Source organism: Megalopta genalis, chromosome 5 (genome assembly GCF_051020955.1).
Source record: "Megalopta genalis isolate 19385.01 chromosome 5, iyMegGena1_principal, whole genome shotgun sequence".
Taxonomy (NCBI): Eukaryota; Metazoa; Arthropoda; class Insecta; order Hymenoptera; family Halictidae; genus Megalopta; species Megalopta genalis.
This window is the reverse complement of record NC_135017.1, coordinates 16,111,331-16,136,708: the sequence shown is the minus strand read 5'-3', so window position 1 is coordinate 16,136,708 and position 25,378 is coordinate 16,111,331. Positions and strand designations below refer to the sequence as shown.

The 25,378-nt window shown below is 37.9% G+C and overlaps 3 protein-coding genes and 1 long non-coding RNA gene across 7 annotated transcripts; 2 read left to right on the top strand and 2 right to left on the bottom strand.

The window, feature by feature from the left end:
* Window positions 1-135: 135 nt before the first annotated feature.
* On the bottom strand, window positions 136-6,494 carry LOC117227077 (uncharacterized). 3 transcript variants are annotated; one of them, XM_076521988.1, is made up of 6 exons: window positions 6,215-6,494; window positions 6,007-6,035; window positions 4,555-4,768; window positions 4,336-4,429; window positions 3,618-3,740; window positions 136-3,041 (listed from the first exon to the last, which is right to left on the bottom strand). In XM_076521988.1, the coding sequence occupies exons 3-6, from the start codon at window positions 4,665-4,667 to the stop codon at window positions 1,980-1,982; spliced, it is 1,392 nt and encodes a 463-aa protein (XP_076378103.1). In that variant the 5' UTR covers window positions 4,668-4,768; window positions 6,007-6,035; window positions 6,215-6,494; the 3' UTR covers window positions 136-1,979. The 3 variants fall into 3 exon arrangements, with proteins under 3 accessions (XP_076378103.1, XP_033337904.1, XP_033337906.1); XM_033482013.2 differs by having other exon boundaries at window positions 4,555-4,730; XM_033482015.2 differs by lacking the exon at window positions 6,007-6,035 and having other exon boundaries at window positions 4,555-4,730.
* Window positions 3,628-5,160, top strand: LOC117227083 (uncharacterized). The gene is made up of 2 exons (XR_004491979.2): window positions 3,628-3,757; window positions 3,966-5,160. It is a non-coding gene; the product is annotated as an uncharacterized LOC117227083 (long non-coding RNA).
* On the top strand, window positions 5,568-22,160 carry LOC117227071 (protein meiotic P26). Its single transcript, XM_076521959.1, has 12 exons — window positions 5,568-5,758; window positions 5,926-6,087; window positions 6,735-6,996; window positions 7,472-8,301; window positions 8,494-8,825; window positions 8,916-9,120; window positions 9,206-9,698; window positions 9,765-9,932; window positions 10,333-10,583; window positions 10,662-11,019; window positions 11,105-11,337; window positions 11,465-22,160. The coding sequence occupies exons 4-12, from the start codon at window positions 7,621-7,623 to the stop codon at window positions 11,567-11,569; spliced, it is 2,826 nt and encodes a 941-aa protein (XP_076378074.1). The 5' UTR covers window positions 5,568-5,758; window positions 5,926-6,087; window positions 6,735-6,996; window positions 7,472-7,620; the 3' UTR covers window positions 11,570-22,160.
* Window positions 22,161-22,397: 237 nt separating this feature from the next.
* Window positions 22,398-25,286, bottom strand: ric8a (ric8 guanine nucleotide exchange factor A). 2 transcript variants are annotated; one of them, XM_033481741.2, is made up of 10 exons: window positions 25,005-25,286; window positions 24,773-24,912; window positions 24,456-24,568; window positions 24,093-24,391; window positions 23,849-24,024; window positions 23,528-23,774; window positions 23,309-23,453; window positions 23,054-23,201; window positions 22,704-22,823; window positions 22,398-22,616 (listed from the first exon to the last, which is right to left on the bottom strand). In XM_033481741.2, exons 1-10 carry the CDS (start codon window positions 25,080-25,082, stop codon window positions 22,490-22,492), a joined length of 1,593 nt encoding a protein of 530 aa, XP_033337632.1. In that variant the 5' UTR covers window positions 25,083-25,286; the 3' UTR covers window positions 22,398-22,489. The 2 variants fall into 2 exon arrangements, with proteins under 2 accessions (XP_033337632.1, XP_033337633.1); XM_033481742.2 differs by having other exon boundaries at window positions 24,096-24,391; window positions 25,005-25,284.
* Between the last annotated feature and the right edge of the window lie 92 nt (window positions 25,287-25,378).

The window sequence follows — 25,378 nt, the reverse complement described above, 5'->3', positions numbered from 1 at the left end:
GATTTAGTCTCTCTCTCTCTCTCTCTCTCTCTCTCTCTCTCTCTCTCTCTCTCTCTCTCTCTCTCTCTCATTTCCTTTCTTTCTTTATATTTTAGTGTGCGAAGTAAACATGAATATCTACATTCATCAATGATATACATTTTGCTCGTTCTTTATTGTTTATTAAATGACGGACTGTTCTAAACTACAATGAAAGATTACAGCTACTAATTATTGTTTTCTGTTATATGTTACGTGATACATGTTCGTAAAAAATATAAGCTAGTTTGGTCCTCGGTTACTATGCTGACCGAAGGGCACGCAGATTTAACATTGTAAGTGGCAAGGGTAAAAACAGTTTCCCTTTCGTTTTTTCTCATTGTTTTTTATAACTTCGAGGACATGATTAGCTTTTTTTATCGTTTAGAAAAACAATCGAAATTTTGCCCTCTATTACGAATGGAAAGCTTCGGAGCGTGAGCTTTAAAAGTCTTTATTATTGAATAACATTTGCAAAACGTTCAGATGCAATCAATATTAGGAATGCTATATCTGTGACAAGAGTATGGAAATATTTTAAACGTAGATCGTATTGTTCCCGGAATCCAAGTAACTGCACTCCTGATACGCAAAGTAAATTCTATTAAGTACTAGGTATACTGTTCTCGTTACTTTTATGCAACGCTCTGCACACGTAGATTTATCTTGAAATGAATTAACTCTCAACCGTTCGGAATTTCCTCGATTTATTTACTTATTAAAATAATATAAAAAAACGATTCAATTTCGTATCTCTAGTAGAATTATATTTCTTTAAGAAGCGAGCACCCTTATTTTTTGTACTAAAATTTCGATAGAAAATATTCTAATTTATCAACTCAATTAATTCTTTATTATGAGAGATGGTAACTCTTTCTAGGATCAAGCATAAGTTACCGCTACTCGTGTAATCCTTCAAATCACGCGACTTTTGTTCCTTCGATGAACATCCCTTATACGTATATGTTCAACTTATTATACCCTTAGTTCCTATATACTTTCATCGTCGACGAGATTTATTTGCTCGAATCTTGCTGTACACCCTCTGTTCCATGCATTGTAATATAATATTGTAAAAATATGTTAATTATCTATATAGATACGGATTATTGTATATATAAATAAACTAGAAGAATCTGTTAAACGGTTACGGAAAGTACATTAGAACGTATTGAAAAGGAACGTTTTCAAGTAATTAAATTAGATTGCAGAATCGCGCTTTAATACGAAGAAAGAAATGAACGAAACAGAGGGTCGATGTGATACGAAGTAACAAATGTGTGCAAGTACTCGTTCGCAAATGTGTCCCCATTTCACAGAGTAAATCCAAAATGGATGCAGTTTACCGACCTAATTTATACAGGTCAGTTTTAAAGCTCATAGTCGCATGCTTAAAATTGTGCGAGTTACAATATGATCGATTACAGTAAATGTCTTGGAAAAGTTCTCGATAATTGTTTCGTGTAAAGCAGAGCTGTAACAATAATCAGCCACACGAGGCTATCTTCTCCGAATCACAATAATGAGTATAATCGGTGAATCGTTATTTAGGAAGGGCAATTCTGTAACTGATTATTTGTACAGTCACCGTTTCCCTAGTTCTACATGAAACAGAAGTCAAAAAGTCTTTGATATACTTTCAAAAAGTATCGTCCAAGTGGAGATCGTGTAAATTAGATGATCTGAAATAAATCATTCTGAAACAGAATCTCTTCTACGAATGATTTCATTTTTTCTTTTTTTTCATACACCCGAGTCGAAATCTGAAACGTCTACTCGGTAACCAAATGCGTTTTACAAGTTAACGGAAGAAGAATTGGGAATACGGCGTTTCTTCTGTAATATCGCGCGCGACGTTATACAGAGAAAGAAATGTGTTAGAAGATTGTACCTGTAAAGACAGTCTTTGCAACCAAACGCTACGATACAGAGAAGAACACATTGTAATAGACGCTATGGACTCATTGGAAGAGATTCATGGAGAAGAAAAGAACGAATAAGAGAGTGGTCGGCAATGTAAAGATCCCGATCACTCCTGAACCTAGGTTGTCTTGCACAACGTTATCGTGGCACCTGGCGATTAAGTCGAAGTCGACGAGGTTCATGGGCTTGCCGTTGTACTCGATCGGCGAGATGCAGTAGTTCTTTTTCTGGAACTCGGTTGCGGTACCATTGACGAAATCGCTCTCGAGAACATTGTGGGCTTGACAATCACAGGGAAAATGATTATCAACAACGCTGATCGAGCCGACTTCGAGACTGATATCTCTAGGATGGCGGGGCGCCTCGAGTACATGGTTCCCATGGAATCTTAACAGATTAATACTGCTCTCGTTCAGGTACAGTCTCTCGATCAGATCGATTTTGTTGTTCACTATATTCAGCTGGCCGACGTTGGTCAGCCCGGTGAAGGCGTCTTTTTCGACGACGCCGAGATCGCTGTTCAAGATGTTCAACGAATGAACATAAGACAGACCGCGAAAGGTGTGCGACTGAAGGGAGGTCAGGTCCATGTAAGTTAACTTGAGGAGGTTGACGTGTTGGAAACCGTCGAACGCGTCCTTTTCGATGATCCTGATCCCCGATGGGAATATTAGGCGGTCGACGTTCGTCAGGCCGGAGAACGCGTAGCTGTGGATCCTTAGCAGAGGATTGTTGCTCAACAGGATCAGCAAGATGTTCGACGTTCCAACAAACGCGTGGCTTTCTATGTAGCGAATCTTGTTATTCGCCAGCAGCAACTGGGATACGTTCTGTAGAGCGGCGAACGAGAACTCTTGTATACACGGCAGAGGCGTGTCTTGAATCGAGAGCTTGCGCAGCTTGTTAAGGCCGCGGAATGCGAACGGCTTTATCGTCGAGATGTTATTACCATCCATGGTCAGTTTTCGCAGGACCTTCAAGCGATCGAACGCGTCGGCTTTTATCACCGGAAAGTTGTTTTTTGTCAGAGAGAGCTCCTCCACTGCCAGAGGCAATTGCTGGGTGGGAATATCTTTTAGCCCACCTGTATTGCAGAGTACCTGCAGTGTCAAGGAGCATACTGCTATCATTCTACGAACAACATGCTCGATTAATAATGATAATGAATACATAATACTTAGCGGAGGAACGAGTAGTCTCTAGGTTTTAGTGCAAACAAACCATATAATAGTCACGTTTAAATCTGTGAGTAACCGAGATATGTTATTCTTTGTACGCGAGAAGTTGTAATCTGTTTATATGGTGTAACATCCTGAATCGGTTCTATGTATGTTGAGTCTTCTGGCACGCGTGATTTACTGTGCATACGTTTACTCCGATGAAATCATCGGTTGGTGTGTGCTGCGTTCTGAGTACTATGTCTCCCCGTCGCAGACAGGACGATGACGTGTATGTAGCAGGTGTATACATATACCTGCCTGTGTACATAGCTTTCGATGCAAGTGAAAAGAATCGGTGAGAGTGAGCGAGTGTGTGCGTTCGTGCGTGCATCGCGCGCGCGCGCGCGCGCGTGTGTGTGTTATGCTAGGGGATGTGGGGAGATAAACTGCAAGAAACATATTGCAATCAACTTTAAAATTTTTCATTCTCTGTAAATTAATTGAAACTATTAATACCTGTTTTGAAGAAAGGCAAATGCATTCTGCAGGACAGTCCCAACCTTCTGCAGTGGTCAGTTCCTCTTGTAAGGTAATTCTTGAACTCAACGTCGCTGTCCACAGCAGGTAATAAATGCAGATCTAAAATTTCAAAGAAGGTAGGTGAAATTACGACTTTACTACAGGATATCGTTGTGACATTGAAATTTAGAAGATGTTGGCATTCGGACTTTCGGTGCAAAATAATTGATTGAAATAACTATCGATTGTCACATTTCATTTTCTATCGGTGAATGAATTCTATCGATTAAACGATTACACAAACGAAAGCACGCTAGTCTAAATCACTTGTTTAATTTGTTCAAGAATCAAATTCAAAGTTTTCGAGTATCTGTGAGAAGAGTGTCATCGATGCGTGAACACTATTCATAGCGAAATCGTTAGCGTTACTTCCCAATGACAAGAAAACCATGGAGAACCGAAGAAAGGATGTAACGATTCAGATTTCCGAACAGAATTTCCGTCCGCTGATTTTCTTAAACGAAAACGGGATACATATTCGAAAGAAAGATATACATCCGAACGGGGAATCTGTACCGGAACACCTGAAAGAATAGAACAGACAAAAGCAGTTTTCGACATGCAAATGGCTGATGCGTCGAAGTTACACCTTACACCGGTAACATTGGGTAGCATTGGGTAACATTGCACACACACGAAAAGATCTGATTTGTACCTGCGCTCTGCAATACATCAATCCCGAGGTTTTTAGGGCGCATGCCTCAGCATCCAGGAAGACGTCACGAGCGACTGCCGATGGTCCAGCGTGTCTGGAAAAACGGATAATAGCCAGGAAAAATTCTGTTCCACGCAGCGCATTCGCAAATGCAACGACACCACCGTCTTTCTTTCAATTAGCAAACAGAACACCGTCCACGAGAAACACCGGGCTTACCGAAACAGCAAAGGCGATTCGCTTGGATTACCCGAGAACGAACGAGGTATTCCTTGGTTTCCGGAAGAACGAAACAACCCGAGAGAGAGAAATTTCGCTATCCGTGACCGCATTCACCGGCTGGGCTCCGGGCTTTATTTCTCCTTAGCCACCCACCTCCACCCCCGACGAGCGATCTGCGCAAGCCCATAATTATTCTCTCAGTGCGCGTAGCCTGGAATGAGACTTATTAGAGGAGCTGAACGAATTATAGAAGTATAGAATAGAGAATGACCAGATGTGCTGGGATATGTATGTAATATGTACGCGCGGGAGTTGGTGGGATTTGACCGCCACGGTCGACCATGCTGATACGACTTCTTACGTACATACATATACATGTATGTAGGTTCTTCTCTCACCCTGCCCATTTTTTTAAGTACCTGATATGAAAGCAATATATAATAACACGCACTTGTCCAACTTTAATTGAAACTGATTTGAACTACACACGAAAAACTAACAAATTTGGACGAAAGAACGTTGAAATATTATTTTCTACTCGAGGTTAAATGATACTTGTTAAATTTGTCATACGACACAATAGTACAAATTCAATCAACGCAATGCATTATTTATTGGTTTTCGATTGTCCGCAAACGATTCCTTCCAATTTTTCCCGTAAGACGCGATATAAAAATTCCGGCATGAATCAGCCCTCTGCGGAATTGTAAGAAGGAGCTCTTGTGGAAAACTGAATTTTACTGATATTACAGATAAAATAGACGCACTTTTATAATTATGAAAGCTAGATATGAGAACCTTGGTAATGTACTTTCAAAATTTGTTGCATATTCAAGTCGGACCGATTCGTGTCACTTTTTTCATAAGCACCTAAGAAGTGTGTATGTAGATATTTTAATTTTCCGGTACGAAATTTGTGTGCTGTGTGTGTATGTGTGTGTGTGGGGGGGGGGGGGGGTCAAACTGTTTCAAATGGTCGAATAACGCCAATTTCGTGCAGTGTCAAAGTGTCCAAACTATTGTGTAATGTGACCGACTGAGAGGAGCAGTCGGCAAATTTTGCGCCGACTAGAAATACGAGCTACTCTCTGTTCTCTTCCGTCGGTAATTTGGGCTGCATGAATTGACTCAATTCGGACGTTTGAAGGCGACAACAAAAACAATCGTGTCGGGATTCACATTGCGTCTTATGGGAAAAGCGGTAAGAATCATCTTCCATTGAAAACGAATAATTAATGCTTTGCATTAATTGAATTTGTACGATACGTGTCGTATGACAAATTTAACAAGTAACATTTAACTTCGTATAGAAAATAATATTTCATCGGTTTCCGTTAAAACTTTGTAATTTTTTGTGGTTCAAATTAGGTCAAATAATGGGGAAATTCATGGGAACGATGCACGGTGCGATAGATGAATCAAAATTTGAAAATAATCACGATGACTTACAAGAAATCCGAAACTAATGGCTGCTTACCCTGCAAAGCAGTTACTCGAATGGAATATTAATACAGTAAAAATTACAGTGACGTATGTAAATATTTAAAATTTTAATGATGGATTGAATTAGTTTCTCAAATAATCAATTGTTATTGCCTGATGATTATTGTTAGACCATATCATGGTCTAATGTCTGAATATGTATGCACGTACGTACGTATGTTTGTATGTTTGTGTACATGTATGTACGAGGAGGTGGAAATATCCATACTGGAAAATACAGATGCGTAGCCTGGCTCCACGAGCCGGCACAAGGATCGACAAGGATGAAAGAAGAGTCTGTCTGTTGCATAATCCGATTCGTTCACATTGCCGCTTCGTCCACTAACAAAATGTGTGCCTAATAAGCAATCAGATTCTCAACTCTTCGAGATGATTTCTTTTCTTTCATACGTCAAACTCATATTGTTGGATCACCTCCTACTTCTACGCTTTTAGCCATACGATACGTGCATGTGCTCATGTGAATTGGAATTGGAATCACTGAAAATTTTGTTATCTACAGCACGAGTAGTTGGCACGACTGTGTCACCAGGTGTCCAGTGCAGTGACCAGGTGTCGCTTCGCTTTCCGCGCGCATGTGTCCACATAACATACATGAGATTTCTAGGGGAGTTCTACCAAATACCGTGGACGTTCTATAAGTGTACCCATCATTGCATTAATTGTTTGTGCAGGACTCCTGCATTGGGGTCAACTCTTCTCGATTCGAATGATTTATTCCTCCGCTCTACATATGAGAGAGCTTGAAATATTGGCGGTCGAGGCGTTGATAACAATTGAAATTGAAACAATCGCCGTGTACAATCACGAACGAGTCGGTGATAGTCGTGTGATCGATAATAATGTTTGCTAGTACCACGGACACGAAGCGAGCCCAAACGTTGGTCGTGTTCAAAACGAAGATTTAATACGAGCCCTCCCTCCCCTCTCCCTGTGGTAAGCATAAGACACACTGACGAGTAAACTTTTGGATAATATAATAGAGAAAGAATCGATCAGGGGTCGCGAACACGAGGTAAAATATCTTTATTTCGGTCTGCCGTGTAGAATCCGTTCGCCTAGGCAGGAGAAGAGAAAAAAACATTTAGCGTGGTGGGACCCTGAAAAGACAGAAACTCGTTGCTGGACCATCTCGCGCGTTAATTCAATTTTTTTTTTAGCGCGCGCCACAATACAATTTCGAAACGTCCGTTATTTCGCACGTCCGTAGACATCAAGAATTTCCTTCCGGAAACATATAGCATGATACACAGTGTTTTGTTTTCATGGTCGCAATCAATCTTACGATGTTTCGGTCCTCGTATCTCGTTCTTTAAAATAAGCATTTCGCTAGTGACTCTTCCGTTTTTCATATCTTTCGTCTTCTTCTTCTACTTCTACTTCTACTTCTACATGTTTTTTTCTTTAATAGGCATTCACCTTTCCGTTCGTTAGAGCGGAACACCGTTGAACAGTGGAAATTTTACTTGGACGAGATATTTCACCTTATCGGTGTCAACGGTTGTTACTTCGTAACGGGAAAGAGATCACTACCACGTAAACAGGAAGGAGAATTACGGGATGGCATCGTCCATGGTAGCTGTTCCATCTGGAACAGCTTCGGTCCCAGCTGGAACTGGTATCACGCAGAGCGAAGAGGTCGAGAACGGAGATGTTTTTAGTGAACACAATATTAACTCTGTTACCGGCTGCAACGAAACCTCTAGTCCTGGAGATGCCCTGGAGGAAATCAATTGTGGTACAGATGAAAACGGCGACCAAGAGTGCGCCATTTGCATGGGCAAACTATGTTCGCCACGAGTGCTCTCTTGTCTTCATGTATTTTGCGAGGCTTGTCTGGACAAGCTCCTGATGGACGAGGCTGGCGACCCCAAGGTCAGCTCGGTCCTTGTTTGTCCAATTTGTCAACAAGAAACTTCCATTAGTTCTAAGGGTGCTGCATCGCTCACTTGCGACTATGTTCTAACTAATATACTCGACATGTCTGCAATCGAAAATATGGCTGTACTCTGTACCTCGTGCAAAGCCAAAGAAAGCGCTGTTGCGCGGTGTTCAGACTGTGCCAACTTCTTGTGTCCAAGTTGTGACTGCGCGCATCAATTTATGCGCTGTTTTGAAAGTCACAAGGTGGTTGCTTTTGAAGATTTAAAAAAGTCCAACGAAGCTATACCGATTCACAAACCTATTTTTTGTGAATGTCATCCTGCTGAAAATATGAAGTTTTACTGTTACACTTGCCAGGTAATTATTCGTTTTATTTGTTCCTCATTTTATGCTATACGTATATAACTCTGCAAACGCGTCGAAAAACATTTGAGCCCGTACATAGTATGGATTATGATATACCGTCTTGTAAGAAGTAGTCGGAAGTGTTCGAGGACTATTTTGGAATATAGAGAAAACAAGGAAATTTATATAATTTGTTTACATCAGGAACCAATATGTAACGAGTGTCTGCTTGTTGAACATAAAGCCCCGGAACATCAATACGAAAGATTAGTAGACGCGGAACCACGCCAAAAAGAAGAGTTAATCAAACTAGTGAACGAAAGTAAAGCGAGAATCGCCGATTGTGATCAGGTGTCTGCTCAACTGGACAATGCCCTAAGAGAGCTTCAAGCACAACATGATCAGGCCAAAGATCTGATTATAGAAACGTTTCAGAGTTACAAAGCCGTATTAGAGAAATGTCGTGATAATGCGTTGGTTGAGCTCGAAAAGCTGCATTCTAACAGAGAGCTGGAAATAATGGACACGTTTCATAGGTCGGTAAAAATCATTCCTGGGAAGCATTGTTTATTTATATCGATTATCAGTTTATTTATATTGATCCATTTGCTTTTCTTTTCATACAGTGTTGAAAAGACAGTCGAGAAAATAGAAAATGCTTGTCGTTTCACCTCCAGACTTTTGGAACACGGCGATGCTGTAGAGATTCTTGCGCTTCGCCGGATAGTAGGAACTCAGTTGATGAATTTAATCAAGAACACACCGAAGCCAAATGTTTCTTTTTCTATCGAGTTTCAGACTGATTACAATCAATTTGAAAAAACAGTGAAGGTAGGCTGCTGCGCCTTTTGCTAGTTTTTTCTACGTTTCTGAAAGGTAAAACGATTTGATAAATGAACACGAATGATCCTCGCAGGATGTCTTTGGCAAATTTCATACTGAGGGTACTCCGGTGATAAAGAACGAGACTATCACCACAGTCCCGGGAGTGAGTACAAGTCAGCAAGTTGTTCACACTTCGATGGGCTGTCCGCGCTCCATTAGCACAAGGTCTCCCATATCTCTTCCTGCGTCAATGCAATCTTCGTTCGAAGGTGAACCTTCGTTTGTTATACCTCCGACATCCAGTCCTCAGAATATTCCACCTCCACCGCCACCCGTTTCCCTTCCTCCAGGTCCTATTCATGGCTTGACCAGTATTCAAGAGTACAATCTGCAGCAACTAGCCAGTTTAGCGGAAAAGGTCGAAATGGTTGGAGACACAAACGTGGTTGGACCCAGCTCAAATCCCAGCCCAACTCCACCTTTCACTTTGGCTGACTTGTTTGCCGGTGATCTGAGTTCCACGAGCCACGCGATCAATAATCTGCAGGCTCTAGCTAAGTTAGGGAATACGCTTGGTAATCAAGGTAAGAGTATTCTAAGTAATTCTGAAAGTATTTTAAATAAGAATTCTCTGACGTTCGTTTCCGCAGACCTTGGAAATGCAACGATCAATGGTGGTAGCGGTCTGGTATTGGGCAGAGGTCCGTCACCAGCAATTGTAGATACGCCAAATTTAAGTTTAGCTGCCAACACTCTTTTAAATGGAGGATTTCAGTCGTTATCGTCCTCCACCTCGCCGATACTTTCACAGGGTGCTGGTAAGATATATTGTTAAAAATTTCATGTTTGAAACAATTTTTTACTTTAATTACTATTCATTCGTATATCATATTAAATATATATAACTAAGTTGGAGTCAAAGGCCATTTCAAGGTCAAGACATTATACATATCTGTATGTATTTTAACGTCGATACATGATGCAATAAAAGAAAATATGCATTTGTATGTAAATTAATATCGATGACCTTAGAAACTCTGAAGAAAAGAGTAGTTCTTGCATCATATTCTTCTCTTTGTACCAGTCAAATTTCATAAAAGACAAGTTTTTGTAACATCGCTATTAAAGGAGGTATTTAGGTCGAAACGTTTAGGTGGACCAGTTTGTATATCCTGTGCATATGCATGCATATATATTTCTTTTTTTTTTTTTTTTTAGACGATTTAATGGGAGATTCGATACACAATATGCCTGTGGTAGTGGGAAATACTGTTGGCAATGTGACTGGTTCCGGATCTGGAAACTACGCCCATCCACGTTCAAATAATGCAAAGTTGACGCCCATGCATATCCGCTGCAAATTTGGGCAATTAGGTCCCAGTAAAGGTCAATTCAGCTCACCCCATGGATTCTGCTTGAGCGCCGATGAAGACATTATCGTCGCTGACACAAATAATCACAGAATTCAAGTACGTGTTCGTCTTGAAACAATGATTTACTAACGTCATTAAGACGTCTGTCCGTAATTTCATATTCCTTTCTCCTAGATATTTGATAAGACTGGTGCTTTCAAATTCCAATTTGGTGTTCCTGGCAAAGAAGAAGGACAACTGTGGTATCCGAGGAAAGTTGCCGTTATGAGAAACAGCGGGAAATTTGTTGTCTGCGACCGTGGAAACGAGCGTTCTAGAATGCAGATATTTACAAAGAATGGTCACTTTATTAAGAAAATAGCGATTCGTTACATCGATATTGTAGCAGGCCTAGCTGTTACTAGCGAGGGCCACATTTTGGCAGTTGATAGCGTGTCGCCAACAGTATTTGTGATCAGCGATACAGGCGATTTGTTGAGATGGTTTGACTGCAGTGAATACATGAGGGAACCAAGTGATATTGCAATTAGCGGTGAGCGAATCAGTCGAAAAATGAGGTTTAACGATCTTCTAATTACGATCGTTAGCAGCACCTATATGGATTGTATAATTTTCAGGGAAAGAATATTTTGTGTGCGATTTCAAGGGACATTGTGTCGTAGTGTTCAATGAAGAAGGCAAGTTCTTGCGCCGCATTGGCTGTGACAATGTAACAAACTTCCCAAATGGGATAGATATTAGTGATGCAGGTGACATATTGATAGGAGACTCGCATGGCAATCGTTTTCACGTGGCTGTTTTCTCCAGAGACGGTTCCTTGATTTCCGAGTTCGAATGTCCATATGTGAAGGTAAATTTTCACAAAATAATTTAGAAAAGTCATTTGAAAATGGAAATTGTACTTGTATAGAACATGGAGAGTAGAATTCATGACTGTTGTGTTTTCAAGTTAATCAATTCGAATGCAATTTTCACAGGTCTCCCGATGTTGCGGCTTGAAAATAACTTCCGAGGGATATATCGTAACGCTGGCTAAAAATAATCATCATGTCCTCGTACTGAACACTCTTTACATATCATGAAGCGAGAAGGCAGATCAAGCAAGTATGTCACGATTATCTCCCGCGAGTGGAACTTCCTTATGAGACGAAACAAAATCCGCTCTGCCTCTTAACGAAGGACAAATCGGCAAGAAGCAAAGAAAACAAATATATATATATGTGTCTGGTCTGGACGAAGTTTGAAGTTCTTTTGAGATTTGGGCCTATCAAAGCAATAGTAACGCAAGTGCAGCATGCAGCCTTAATAGTCTGTAACAAAAAGGAACAAAAACCTTTAAAAAAAAAAAAAAAACACAAAAAACGAAAGAAAGAAGAAGTTTAATGCGTCCCTGTTTTATGAAAGTAAACACAACGTCGAAACGATCAATAATACAAAAAATAATAGTAATGGTGAATGTAACGTCTCCGACCAAAAGTGAAGCAAAGAAGAAAAAACAGTATAAATAGCGATTTAGCAAGTTGCATTTGGTAAACTGCCAAGATAAATTTAAAACATCAAGATAAAAGAAACGGAATAGAGCAAAGGAGAAGCGACAAGCAAGAAAAGAGAAAGGGGGGTTCTTCGATGGAAGGGGCATCGAAGGCGTAAAGGAGAGGGAGGTGGAATGGAACTCGAGTGACAACACACAGTAGCTTTTCTCATCGGAATCATCGGTTGCATCTTCATCTTCGACTCGTCAGTATTTTAGGTATGTTTACAAATCAAATTATTCTAGTCTTCAACGAGCACTGTTTACACGCTGGTTTCGATCTGTGCTCTCGAAGCAACAATTTTTGTCGTGTATTTTTAAACCGGATTCTTCGTGTTATAAAACAGCGCGTAGCCCGTGCACACCCACACACATACACACTCACACACACACACACACACACACACACACACACACGCACACACATACATCGACACACGCACACACGGAGGAAGGGGGTAGGATGGGAGGGTGGGGGGGGGGGGTACACACGGTATGTGCGGTTCTTTCTTCCGACCGTTACTTCGAGACCTATTTCGTAGACACGCTAGGTTTTCTAAAGATTTCGTTAAGCTTAGGTTATTATATCCGGTACATAAATAAAAAGGAAAAACGCGTCTAGAGAGAACGTAAAAGAACTTGTGCTTAACGCGTCAGAGCGGAAATGCGTTGCATGCTGCGACACACGGTAGTACTTCCTGCTCTAATGTCATATCATATATCTAATGAATTAAAGTGTACGAAAGAAACACATAAGAAAAGTCAGTACTCCTTGTTATGGCAGGCATACAAAGCTTAGTGAACTAAAATGATTAAAAAACGATTAAAAAAAGGAAGAAATGGTAGAAAGAGAGAAAATATACGAGCGATATGTTCCTGATAATGTTTCTCTGTGCATTTGAGAATTAGTAGTTCATCGAGAGAAAGGTAATAAGAACGAGCGAAAGAGGCAATTATATTGGAGCAACGTTAACTACAATGGAAATAATTATGACACGTTGAAAATCAAACATTTAATGTCTTGAGAGAAGAATTGGTACACGTCATATATATTTCATGGACAAATCGAAACGATTCATTGTAGATTTGCCACTGAAGATGATAGCTCCCATTTGTGCATTGTTAAAAGAAACAACAAAAAAAAAATAATAGGCGAGACACATAATGGTTACAATATTTACTCAGGATGCTTTATTATGGTCCACCATATAAATACGATATATTATATATAGATATATATATACATATATATATATATATATATATATATATATATATATAAAATTATATAATATATATATAAATATACATATGCGTGTGTGAATTATTGGTTCGTGGTGCTAGCGAATTATAATAATATATCCATACCAAGTAAATGTATTTGTTATAAAAATTACAGAATCGTTCCAACGTTTTACAATGCCGTGGAATGATCTTGTAATATATTATACACGGTTCATAAGTAAATTATACCATCGGTATCATAGGAACAATACTTTATCTATGTAAAAAAGCAAAAGGGATATAAAAACAAATAACGTACAGTTTGCTAAACAACTTCTATTTATGTATATATTAAAATGAAAATAATAATAACGACAACATGATCCGTAAAGAAAAAAAGGAAATCCATGTAAAACACATACATATATAGAAATACACATATTTTTTAGGGTTGTTTACATGATCAGCCTTAAGATTTGATTGAAATTAAAATGCAATGTGTATACAACATATATGGATATATATCAGGCAGATCGCTATATACTGTGTTACGATTACCTACAATAACAATTGAATGTGAATAACTATCTTGCCATACCAAATGTTAGAAAGCACATCCATACATATATATATATTTCTACTTGGATAGCTTCAAATTTGTTTCACATAATGAATACAATTGACTATGCGGAGAAGAATATGATTAGTGTATTATAGATGGGAAAAGATACAGTTGAAGCAGAGAGACGGGGAGAGGGGGAGAGAGAGAGAGAGAGGGAGAGAGAGAGAGAGAGAGAGAGAGAGAGAGAGAATAAGAGATATAGGGGGCTACTCGGAAATTTGCGCATAACATTTGTAGTAAATTGCACGAAGCCTACGTACGTACACCTAAGCTAATCAGTCGTAATCATCTTTTATTAGAAGTTTTAATTTTATATATATTAAAAGGGAAAAAAAAGAAGTAATTCTGAAGTATTTAATAGTCACGGTTAGCAGAGTTATATAAATAATGCCTGTGATAATAGTATCGTCAGGATAAGTTGTGTCCTTACAGAGTCTCTGATGTTGTTGCTAGGTAAATATAAATTAGAAGTACCAAAAGGAGATCCTATTAGCAACACCTTGCGGAAGGTGCGTTTATGTTCGATGCACAATAACACCGTACACAATGCCATCGATGGTCTCTAATGGTACGTTAAATACAAAAAGAAAAAAAGAAAAAGATATTGAGTAACAAAAAAAAAAACTTTAAAGAAGTAAAAATAACAAGAATGTGTTGCAAAATTTTTGCCAGTCGTATTTAATGAATAAAAAATAAATGAAAAAACTAAACTCATAGTGTAACGAATGGATGACCATTAATGAGAGGGTCTTTTACCTCACAAAATTATTATATTACGCTCACCTTATATATACTTGAATATTTTAGTATAGATTTACTCTATTTACATATTTTTATCTGTGGAAGACTACTTGGCTAATTTAGGCCACTGTTGAAATTCACCCCTTATTTGCCTTGATGTTTAAATTACAATAATAATATAAAAGAAAAAAAGAAACGAGAATTACTTGTTACGTAAATGGTAATTGTGATAGATTTTTTGATGATTTTTACAATCTCAAAAGTCTTATTATCCTAATATGTATAGAATTATAATAGTCACTCTACATAAACTACATAAAGAAAAACTCTGCTTACATTGTTGAAACTAATTATTAAACAACAAGAAGAAAAAGAATGTCTGAATAACAGGATATATATCACCCTATCCATAAGCAGTTCACAAAAGGAAGAAGGAAAGAAGGATACTGTTAGTCTATCGTATAATGTATTTCAGAATATGTTCTACGTATTACTTTTAACCAATATAATGTTTTTAATCGCTGATACACAGTTTCCAAGGCCTTTTGTTAGATGCCACCTAAGAACTATTTCGACACAATTTCGGTTTTTCTGATCGTTCTTTGTGTTCGTTTACGATGGTGTGCTACATGTGTGCAGCTTGAACAGCAAAAGATTAAAAAAAGAAAGAAAGTAAAGAAGGAATGTATTACACAAACATGAAACAAGTAAAAAGACGAAGAAATATATACGAGTTGCCGACAAATATCCTATGCTTTCGCGATTCTTCGGTGGACGAGACTTTTTGTTTGGTGTTCCGTTAATCGATCGGTTAATTAACGTATTAAACGTATTCTGGTTTCAAACATTACGGAGGGAGTGTGCGAGGATCGAGCCAGGCATTCTTGAAAAATGAGTCGAAGTTAATTGTCGAATAATAATTGTGATTATTATCATCGTTGTCATCATTATTATTCCTCAATTACCAAACATCATCCGGAAACGGCTTTACCGTTTTCCGGATCTGCTTTATCGACACGCGACTTTGTTCAAAGTTTGCTATTTCATGCGTTCGGCGCGCACGCGCGAATTTCGAAAAACGAAGGATCGCGAAAATACACGAGACGTACGTGTTTACGAATATTATTCGTTAATGTTTGCTGCAGTTAGCGACAATGTCGTTCGATGAAAAGAAAAAACGACGAGCGACGAAAATCTGTCAGATCGGCCGTAAAAGACAATGAAGGATAGAAAAATTGTGTCGTTAATTGTAAGCGTCGCGATCAAACCGGAGAAAAAAATAAACACCGACGCGAGAACGCGAGAACATGTATCCGACCGACAGAAATTTCTGATGGGGGTGAAACGTATAAAAATATTCAAACGAATGTTCCTGATTTCGAACGATCGCATGACATTAATCGATATGCAATAAAATAAAACCCTCGCGTGTTTGTTTTTTTCTTTTTGTGGATATCGACAAGGAGGCATCTGCATATAACAATTGTCAATACGTATGTGTATGTATATGTATATGTACACGTGTGTACATACATATACGTGTGCAATATACATATGTATATTAACTATAGTACATATAAAGGTGAAAAACAAAAAGACGAATGAAAACAAGCAAAAAAAGCTAAACACACACACACACACACACTCACACACACACAACGCAACATTAAACTGAATTCTAGCCTACGGTTAATCATAGTCTTCCTAGTATCCTGGATAAAAGCTAAATGAAAGGCAAAAAAAAGGAACGTCTGTCTTTTGCGATTACTAACTTTTTTTGGTCACGGTAATTCGCTGGAAGCCATGCCGCGGCTGATCACTATATTACATATATATGTATATATATATATATTAAACTAGAACGAAAAGCAAAAGAAGCATAATCGCATGAAAGTTTAAATCTCCAGACGGTGATGTTAATATACTAACGAGAATTCACGGGTGAATCGATTTGCCGAGGTTCTTTTATTGAACATTGAATTTTTATGCATTGCAAAAATTAACCAAAATAATAAAAAAAGGAAAAGATATGAAATGTGGGTGCAGCATAGGAATGATGAGGAGAACAGTATTTGTACAAAGATTTAGAATGAATGATGTAAGATTAGATAAATGATGAGAGAGAGAGAGAGAGAGAGAGAGAGAGAGATGTATTGAGCAGAGGTTCTAATAGGAACAAAATTCTACGTATTTATTACATCGACATGTGTGTTTCTCCGTTGCTTTTTCTCAACTTTGTAAACGAAATTTTTTTCCATTCACTTTTAATGTGGTGTTTTTTTCTTTCTTGTAGGTCACTATTGAGTGTAAAACAATTTTAATCTCTTTATTGAGGCATTATTATTATTATTATTATTATTATTATTATTATTATTACTACTACTACTACTACTACTACTACTACTACTACTACTACTACTACTACTTCTACCACTACTACTATATATATACTTATTATTATTATTTATTATTATTATCGTCACCATCATCCATCGTCACGATCATCATTGTTATTAATAATATTATTATACCTTGTGTGTGTTCCATGTGTCGGATGTCGTTCGGATTCCGTTCCTTTTCGAACGTTATTTTACCATTCTTGACGATTGTTGTGTTCGACGATAACCATTTGTTGTATATTATTTACGTATCTTGTGGTGTTTATTTTATTTTTATTTTTCACCACCTTTATCGCATGACGTATTTTTGATTTTGTTTTTATTATTTCCATTCTCTATTTCTATGCCAACTGTTTTCGTCTCATCTCGCAAATTCGTCGATTCTGATAATTGTTTTACGTTCTCACTTTTACTATTATTATTTCACTTTGTTCCGGATCGTTCGACTCTTCTGTTTCCGTTTTTGTTTTCAGAAATACTCAGATCGAAGCGACGATGAATAACATGGGAAAAAGAATGATTTCGTTTCGTTTAATTTCGTAATTTTCTCGATCGACCTCTTTTTTTCCCCATCGATGATTTTGGAATTTTATGTTTGTTAAACGACTCGGACGATGTTTTAATTTATCGGTCGATTATTTTATTAATATATTATATTATATCATAGTGTGTATTATATTACATTATTGTACAATTAATATTATTATTATTACTCGTACATTTATCTCGTATCTTTTAGCGGTGGATTCTCGTTTAGAATGGTAGACATTAAATTAAGGTATAGTTTAATTTAAGACTTTGCATTTTTCTTTTTTATTCTCGATTTCTATATATCGATTCGTTTCAATTCGGGAATGACGGTGCAAGGCAGAGATCTCAAGACAATATCTATAATTTCCGTTGAAGCCTGATCGTTTAGAAACTTGGATCGATGATCGTTGCAATTTGGTCATAGTCGTATGTGCCAAACGGCTAATTCTATGTCCCTGATTCTTGAGTTAGATCGAGAGGATACGAACGGTTTGGCAATTTCGTACTTTTCATAGTTTCGTCGCTCGGCTCCTAAATCGGACCCCAGTCATTGTCAACATTCTTTTTCCTTTTGTCGATTCGCTGTTTCGTAAATTAAATTCTTTAGTGCCAAAAACAAAAAAGAGATAGAAACAAAGGGAAGAAAACTGAAATACGAACAACCGAGACTGTTCTCTATAAGAATTATAACGAAACGGAACGAGGAAGGAGGGAATGCGCTTAGCTTGCTCGCTACATACTATTTTTATGATTAATTTTTCTCGTTGATTATTTATTTATAGCGATTCGTTGAGCTGAGTGTTCCATTCGCCGCGGCAGCGACCGAGTGTCAATGATTTTAGATTTTTAATAGACGGACCGAATAAGCAAAATAAAAAGGGAGTATCTAAGAAATGGGAAAAGTATATATATATATATATATATATATATATATATATATATATATATATGTATATATATATATGTATATATATGTATGTATGTGTATGTATATGTATACATACGCACATACAGTGGATGAAGAAAAGCAAAAAAAGAGGACAAGAAAGAATATTAAATGATTATTAAAAAATCCTTGCTTAGTCAGTTAAAGTACAAATGTTTAAATGTATTCTATGATTCTAGATGATAAGTGAGACGACGAGAAGAGGGTGAGAAAGTGAGAGAGAGAGAGAGAGGGAGAGAGAGAGAGAGAGAGTCAGGTAGCGGAGCGTATGAGAGAGAGAGAGAGAGAGAGAGAGAGAGAGAGAGAGAGAGAACGCATAGCAGCGTATAAAAACTTTGTTTCATTCCTTGATAAGCCTCTGATAGCTTTATTTATATTTGCATTAGTTACTTGACGTTTAATAATACTTAAACCAGCAAACGAGAAATATATATTTGGGCTGAGAGAAGGCAACAGAAAAGAAAGGGAAGAGAAGTATCTTTGTTTTTTCTCTCATGATATACCATATACATATATATACACACACATATATGTATACAAAGCCGCGAATTACTTTGATATCGACATGTTCCTTTGTTTGTTTTTTTCGGAGATGTTTTCTTTGACATATCAAATTGACCACAAATGGACGTACTAAGGAGAAACCGTTGCATTCCATTGGCGTCATCGGTGTACGCCCTTCAATGATCCCCATGATCTCTCTGTTTTTTCACTTTTCCAACGTCAAGCTTGTTGAACCTGGCAAGAAAGAAGCCAAGTAACTGCTCCACCCCCACCCCCGCCCGCAGCCCCACCCCCAAAGTCCTACTGTCCAAAGTAATATTCCATCGGGATCGGAGACACAATTGAACGTCCTCGAAACTAATTAGAAACGGTTCTTCTAAGATACTCTGAGAGAAATCTTGTATAGTCGCTATATAGGCTGCAAGAAAGATCTGTCTGGGTTGTTTAGTTTTCGATGATAGAGCGTTTCTGGACGTAGTGTCTGGCTCGGCGTTCCATTTCCAGAAAGAGTTCGAGGGGAACAAGTGAACTTTTGGGTGATCGCGAGTCTTGAGAATGAATAGGCAGGCAGGGAAAAAGCTTCGGGTCGAATGGTTTCTTAAAAAGAAATTGCTAATATATTTTACTCCTAGTTTGTAATTTATCGTTCCAAAGTCTCGTCGCAACAGTGGCGATCGAATAATGATTTCCATTGGTAAAAGTTTCTCGCTACGATATCTGTACGATTCTGTATAACATAGTACAGAGATCAATGGCACTGTACCATATTTAAGTGCAGATTTCTTTGGACCGGGGCTCATCGGTCATGTCAAATATTGTTTTAGTCTAGGTATCTTTGGTGATCGCAAAATCCTACGCCTGGAAGCTCTTGATACAATCTAGTCACGAAGGGTTCGAAAGAGTTCACAGCCTCGAACTTTATTGAAGCTGCGACAGGTTTCACAGGATTGATCGAAAGAGTTGGTTTATTCTCGAAGCAGTGACCGATACGTTCGACTCAGACCCGACCACATCAGACTGCAAATCTATATCGTTTTGCGAACATCTCTTGACAATGTCGTGATAAAACATTTCTTCTAACGATCTTTGGGTAATAAATCAAAAGCATTGTTCGAAAGCATCGAATACATTTCTCTTTTGAAAGGTTGCATTTGTTAGAATAGAAAGGGCAGATAGAACACACACGAAGAGAGAGAGAGAGAGAGAGAGAGAGAGAGAGAGAGAGAGACTGGTGAGGGGTGAGACGAGAGAGAGAGAGAGAGAGAGAGAGGGGGGGGCAGAACGATAATGAACGCCGAGCCATATACATGTACAATGTTAAGGACAACTCCTTGTATACCAGAGAACTTGAAAGAGATATAACGTTTGAAACGATATATGTATAGAATTTAACGTGTAGTAGGTATTGTGCGTACGTCTGAAACAGGAACAAAAGAGCAAATAATAAGCTACAACATTGTGTCCCGAAAGACGAGCAAATGGGACAAAGCAAATGGAAGGAACGAAATCCACTGTTCAATGTGTGCGTAAACCATGTATTCCTGAAACCTCCATTGGTATTTTTTATTAAATGGGACTATTCGTAAAATATGGGATGGAAAAATGGATTTTATATGTTCCGACGAGTCGCTTACACTTCGAAAAGAGTGGAAGAGTTGAACAACACTGTATAAAAGGATAGTACAAGACAAGAGGAAACGGTAAATCGTAAATGCAATATGGAGAAAGCGTGTATTCCAAATATATTTTTTATATATGCTAATGGGATGCCAAGGAGCATGGTCGCGTTATAAACGTAAATGTTGTATTATTTATTGTTACACGTACTGTAATATGTAACGTGCACACACATATGTCGGAACGTGTAATCGATTGTCAGTCCCCCAAGACTATTCAGCCTTTAGACGTAAAATAATATGTGTATACATATATATATATTTATAGTCGCGAATTTTCATTTTCGAGATATTTCAATATTTACATAAATATATATATATTTATATACATGCTACGTACGTACGTACATCATACATATGTATATCCATTTCTCGATTAAGCCCTTCAACAACCAAACAAACAAACAAACAAACAAACAAAAAATAAGAAGAATGCGATACCTTTGACGATTCTAATTTTAATTTCTCCTAAGCCCCCACGAATTTCCCCAAAGTTTGTTAAACCTAGTCTTATATATAACACATACCTATACACACATAGATACAAAGAAGAAGACTGTAAGTATATATGCGTGTATATCTGTGTTAGGTATACATATACATAGATATATGTGTATTCAACCCGAGGTCTCTCCTTTCATTTAACGCGGGTTTTTCGCTTATTATTATTATTACTATTATTATTATTATTATTATTATTATTATTATTATTATTACTATTTACTATTACGATTATTATTATTATTATTATTATATTTTTCCTTTTTTTTTTCTTTTTTCTTCTACATCGTACCTACTAAATTTTAGTTTCATTTTTATATGGAATATTCAAATTTATGGTATTATACGTATACACATCTATATACACTTTTACAAGCAACAATAAAAAGAAAAAAAAACAAATGAATAAATATTTTAATCTACATAACTATATTATTATGTAATTAAAGATATATGGAGACATTTGCTACTTATATATTTGTCAAATGTATCGCACGCTCGCGCGTGTGTGCGTTTGGAAAGGTTTTTTCGCGGGACGGGCGTAAAAGGCATTTTGAGACACTCAGTGTCTGGTTATTGTTGATACGGTGTGCGTTGGGTGTTACTATATGTACCGACGACCACGGAGGGTGATAGATTAGTGTATGTACAGTTGTTCCGTGAACTTTAAACGATTTTTCTCGCCATTTTACCTGTCAATTCGCCTTCGCCTTGGCGGCCCGCGGCGATACGTTTCCAAAGCCGGTTATATTAAAAAACTATTGCAGTTCTTTGAAACATTGTAGAAACATACGTTCTTGTCTTTGCGCATAGGCTGCAAAAATGCAATAATAATATATTGTGATGCTCACGAAAGCACATAACATAATTTACCAAAATTATAATGTTTAAAAATATTTCTTGTGATTTTGGAAACTGTTATATTTTTTATTTTCCTGCCAATTGTTTAATTTGTAATGTTGTTCTTTGTTCTTTTTTCAATAAAGTAAGCAAACAGACCAGGCAGAGTTTTTAATACCCTCGTCGCACCAATGTCTAATTCTCGCATTGATTCCATTGCGAATCGTCTCGGGATGATACGGCCAGTACAGGTACAGGTACAGGTACAGGTACAGGTACAGGTACGGGTACGGGTACGGGTACAGGTATAGAAGGCACAGGCACAGCCACGGGCCCAGGCATAAGAACGGCTACGGGAACAGGAACAGAGGCGGTACGTATAGAAAAGAAACGTGTTCGTTGATCCATCGAGCAAAGAGTGTGCTTGTATTTCATAAATATTACTTTAATAAATATTTTTTCCTTTTGCTTGTTTTGCTTAATGCGATCAATCGGAATCGTCCGAGTCACGACGATATTGTTGCTTGGACAGTTGCTCGTGTAACTCCAGAACATGCTCGATCGGCTTTGGTTTTCCATCTGCTCCGATCCGACATGGTGCCACTAATCCTTCCCTAAAATGATAATATGTACTTGCTACATTAGAATAATCCCGAGTCTCGGTATCGTTATAGATTGTGATTATCCGTCTCTATACTGACCTCGTTAATTTATCTACCAGACCTACAAGTTGCATTGCTTCGTATTCCTTTTGCTCCTCCGACATCCCTTCCAAAGGATTTGGTTTTGGAAGCTCGAAACAACCGGTCACCGGGTTAATCCTTGGATGACAGTGGAATATTAAAAAGGGAAGCTTTTCAAATTATAGTAAATTCTCTCCAATTGTCTCTCAGGTTGTAAACAAAAACGGACAAGTCGGGAAGGGGAGAAGATATGATTATTCGCAAATTGTCCATTTTTGTTGGTTACAAGCTGAGGGACGATTCGAGAGAATTTACCGTATCTGGAATATCTGAATTGTATAATTTTTTTTCTCAATGTTTACACTCACTGTTCTCTGTGCTTTAAGTACTCCTCAGTTTCGCTGTCTTCCGACTCCGAAGAATAATCTGCCTGTATCATTTTTGAGAACAGTAATCCCTTATTTGCGAACATGCCGGCAGCGTTTCCATATCCTGTGTACTTTACCATGCGATTAACTGCAAGTGACACATTATATAATTTCCATCTACTTTTCGACTCTTTCACATTACATACACGTGCGCGTACGTACGCACGCACACACGCACGCACACAAAACTCGTACCATTTTCTTTGCAGAGTATAAACAGAAACTCAGCGACCAGATCACGTAATTCTGTCAAAGGAGAAGTTAATAATTTACACAACTTTGCCCTTAGAGTTGTCCCCTCTTCAGGTCGATGCATTACATCTTTCAATGGAGGTAAGATCTGAAGCAATGAAAACACCTTGGTTAGAAATCGAAAATAAATTTAGAAAATGGACATGAAGAAATTTCTTCTACCTGTAATCTAGTGTACTTCCTAATTAATTTTTCGGTTTTGGCCATCCTAATCAATGTTGTAACGATTGGACTGAGATTTCCTATCAAATCGCCCTTACACTTCAATCTTTGGTCAAGAAATTTCAATAAAACAGACACGGCTGACATGTTCACACCTTGAAACATGTGCTGTCCTTTTTCTTTTGTCGGAGGTATGAACGTCGAGTAACAGCTGTACGGTACCACTGTCAGTAAATTCGCTATGTTACTGTGACAGAAGTTACCGCGGAGTAAGAAGTACAGTAATATCAAGGCACAGTGATAACAGCGCGCAGAGTCTACCTTTGCAGATCATCTTCCTTTTCGCATTTGAACAACAGCAACTTGTAAAGAGTTGAAATTAAATATTTATTCTTTTCTTCTTCTTCCTTATCTTGATCGTCGACTAAGTCATCGGAGTGCATGTACAAATTGAACAATGCTTTCAGTACCTCGCATACCAACATCGTTGACTCGATCTGCGAATCAAATTTTACACGAATATTTTCTGAACTCCGATATAATTACGACTACTGTACGGTACGACTACCTCGATGGTACCATTCTTTTCTTTTTCGCATTGATTTTTTATTCTTTCCAACATTTTGGCAAGACACGCGTCTCCTCTCAAATTTGTCTTAACTATCTGTCTCGTGGAACTGTTTGTCGCAGTGATTAAAAATAGGATTCTCGTATCGAACAGCATAACATTGTAAGAAGTACTGCTATTGTACTGTCTCATGCGTTCGATAAGACAAGAGAGACAAGATGTTGTTGGCGACGCTTGCTGTACATTTGTACTATTAAATATGAGATTGCATAGTAATTTTAAAGCTTCGATGGTAACTGTAAAACAAGCGAGTCGGTATATGTATATATATTATACTATTACAAAGAACAAATAGCTTACCATCTGTGAAAGTAGTCTGCTCTTCTACGCTAGCATCTTTCAAAGCTGCCTTTCCTAATATCAGGTTTAATCTGTCGTCTGTGACTAACTCGTTTAAATTTGTTTTATCACGGCTACGTTAACGGGGAGAAATGGTAAAATATAATATAATCGGTATTGAAATATAAAAGAATGAATCGAGTAAATCCCTTTTCTCGGTTGAGAAAAGTATTTGTTGGAAATAAAATATTTATTCGATACGAAAGTATAGAATTGATACGATAATTGATTCATGATAATTGTAGTTGACACGTGTTGCACAACAGTGCACGAAATACCTGAGAATTCGTAAAGCGGATAGGCAGTGTTGATGAATCGAAGATTGTGAATTATCGGACAAATAATTGAATAAAGTCTCCCATAGCTTTTCCCGTAATTGATCTTCGTTTAATTCGTCGAACGTGATCTTGGTTCCGTACTATAAAACATATAAATATAAAAGATGGAAGTGCGAGTCAATAATTAGTTTGAAATGTTCCTGTGGAAAATTTGAAATAAGGGTGTACTGACGTCTTCCTGGAAAATAACAATATCCTTGGAAAACTCCTCGGTCGCATCTGAAATTATTTTCTGTGCCAACGCGTTCATGTTGATTCAAGTATGTTAGGATTCTGGAATAATTGTAAACAAACACGATCTCGTAGCCCGTTGCTCGCAGGAGATTGACAGTTGCAGTTCCTGAATTGCGGAACGTTTCACTATGCGCCATGCGATATTGTGCGACATGCGATTCGATCCGCTGATACATCCAGGTTCGTTGACACGAGAGTTCATGTTTTTCCCGCCAGGTGACTGTAACGTTCGAAATTTCAACTTGAATACGCATAGCACAGCTCAGCGCACCGCTATTCATCGTTCACGATGCACATATAATTATGAATACT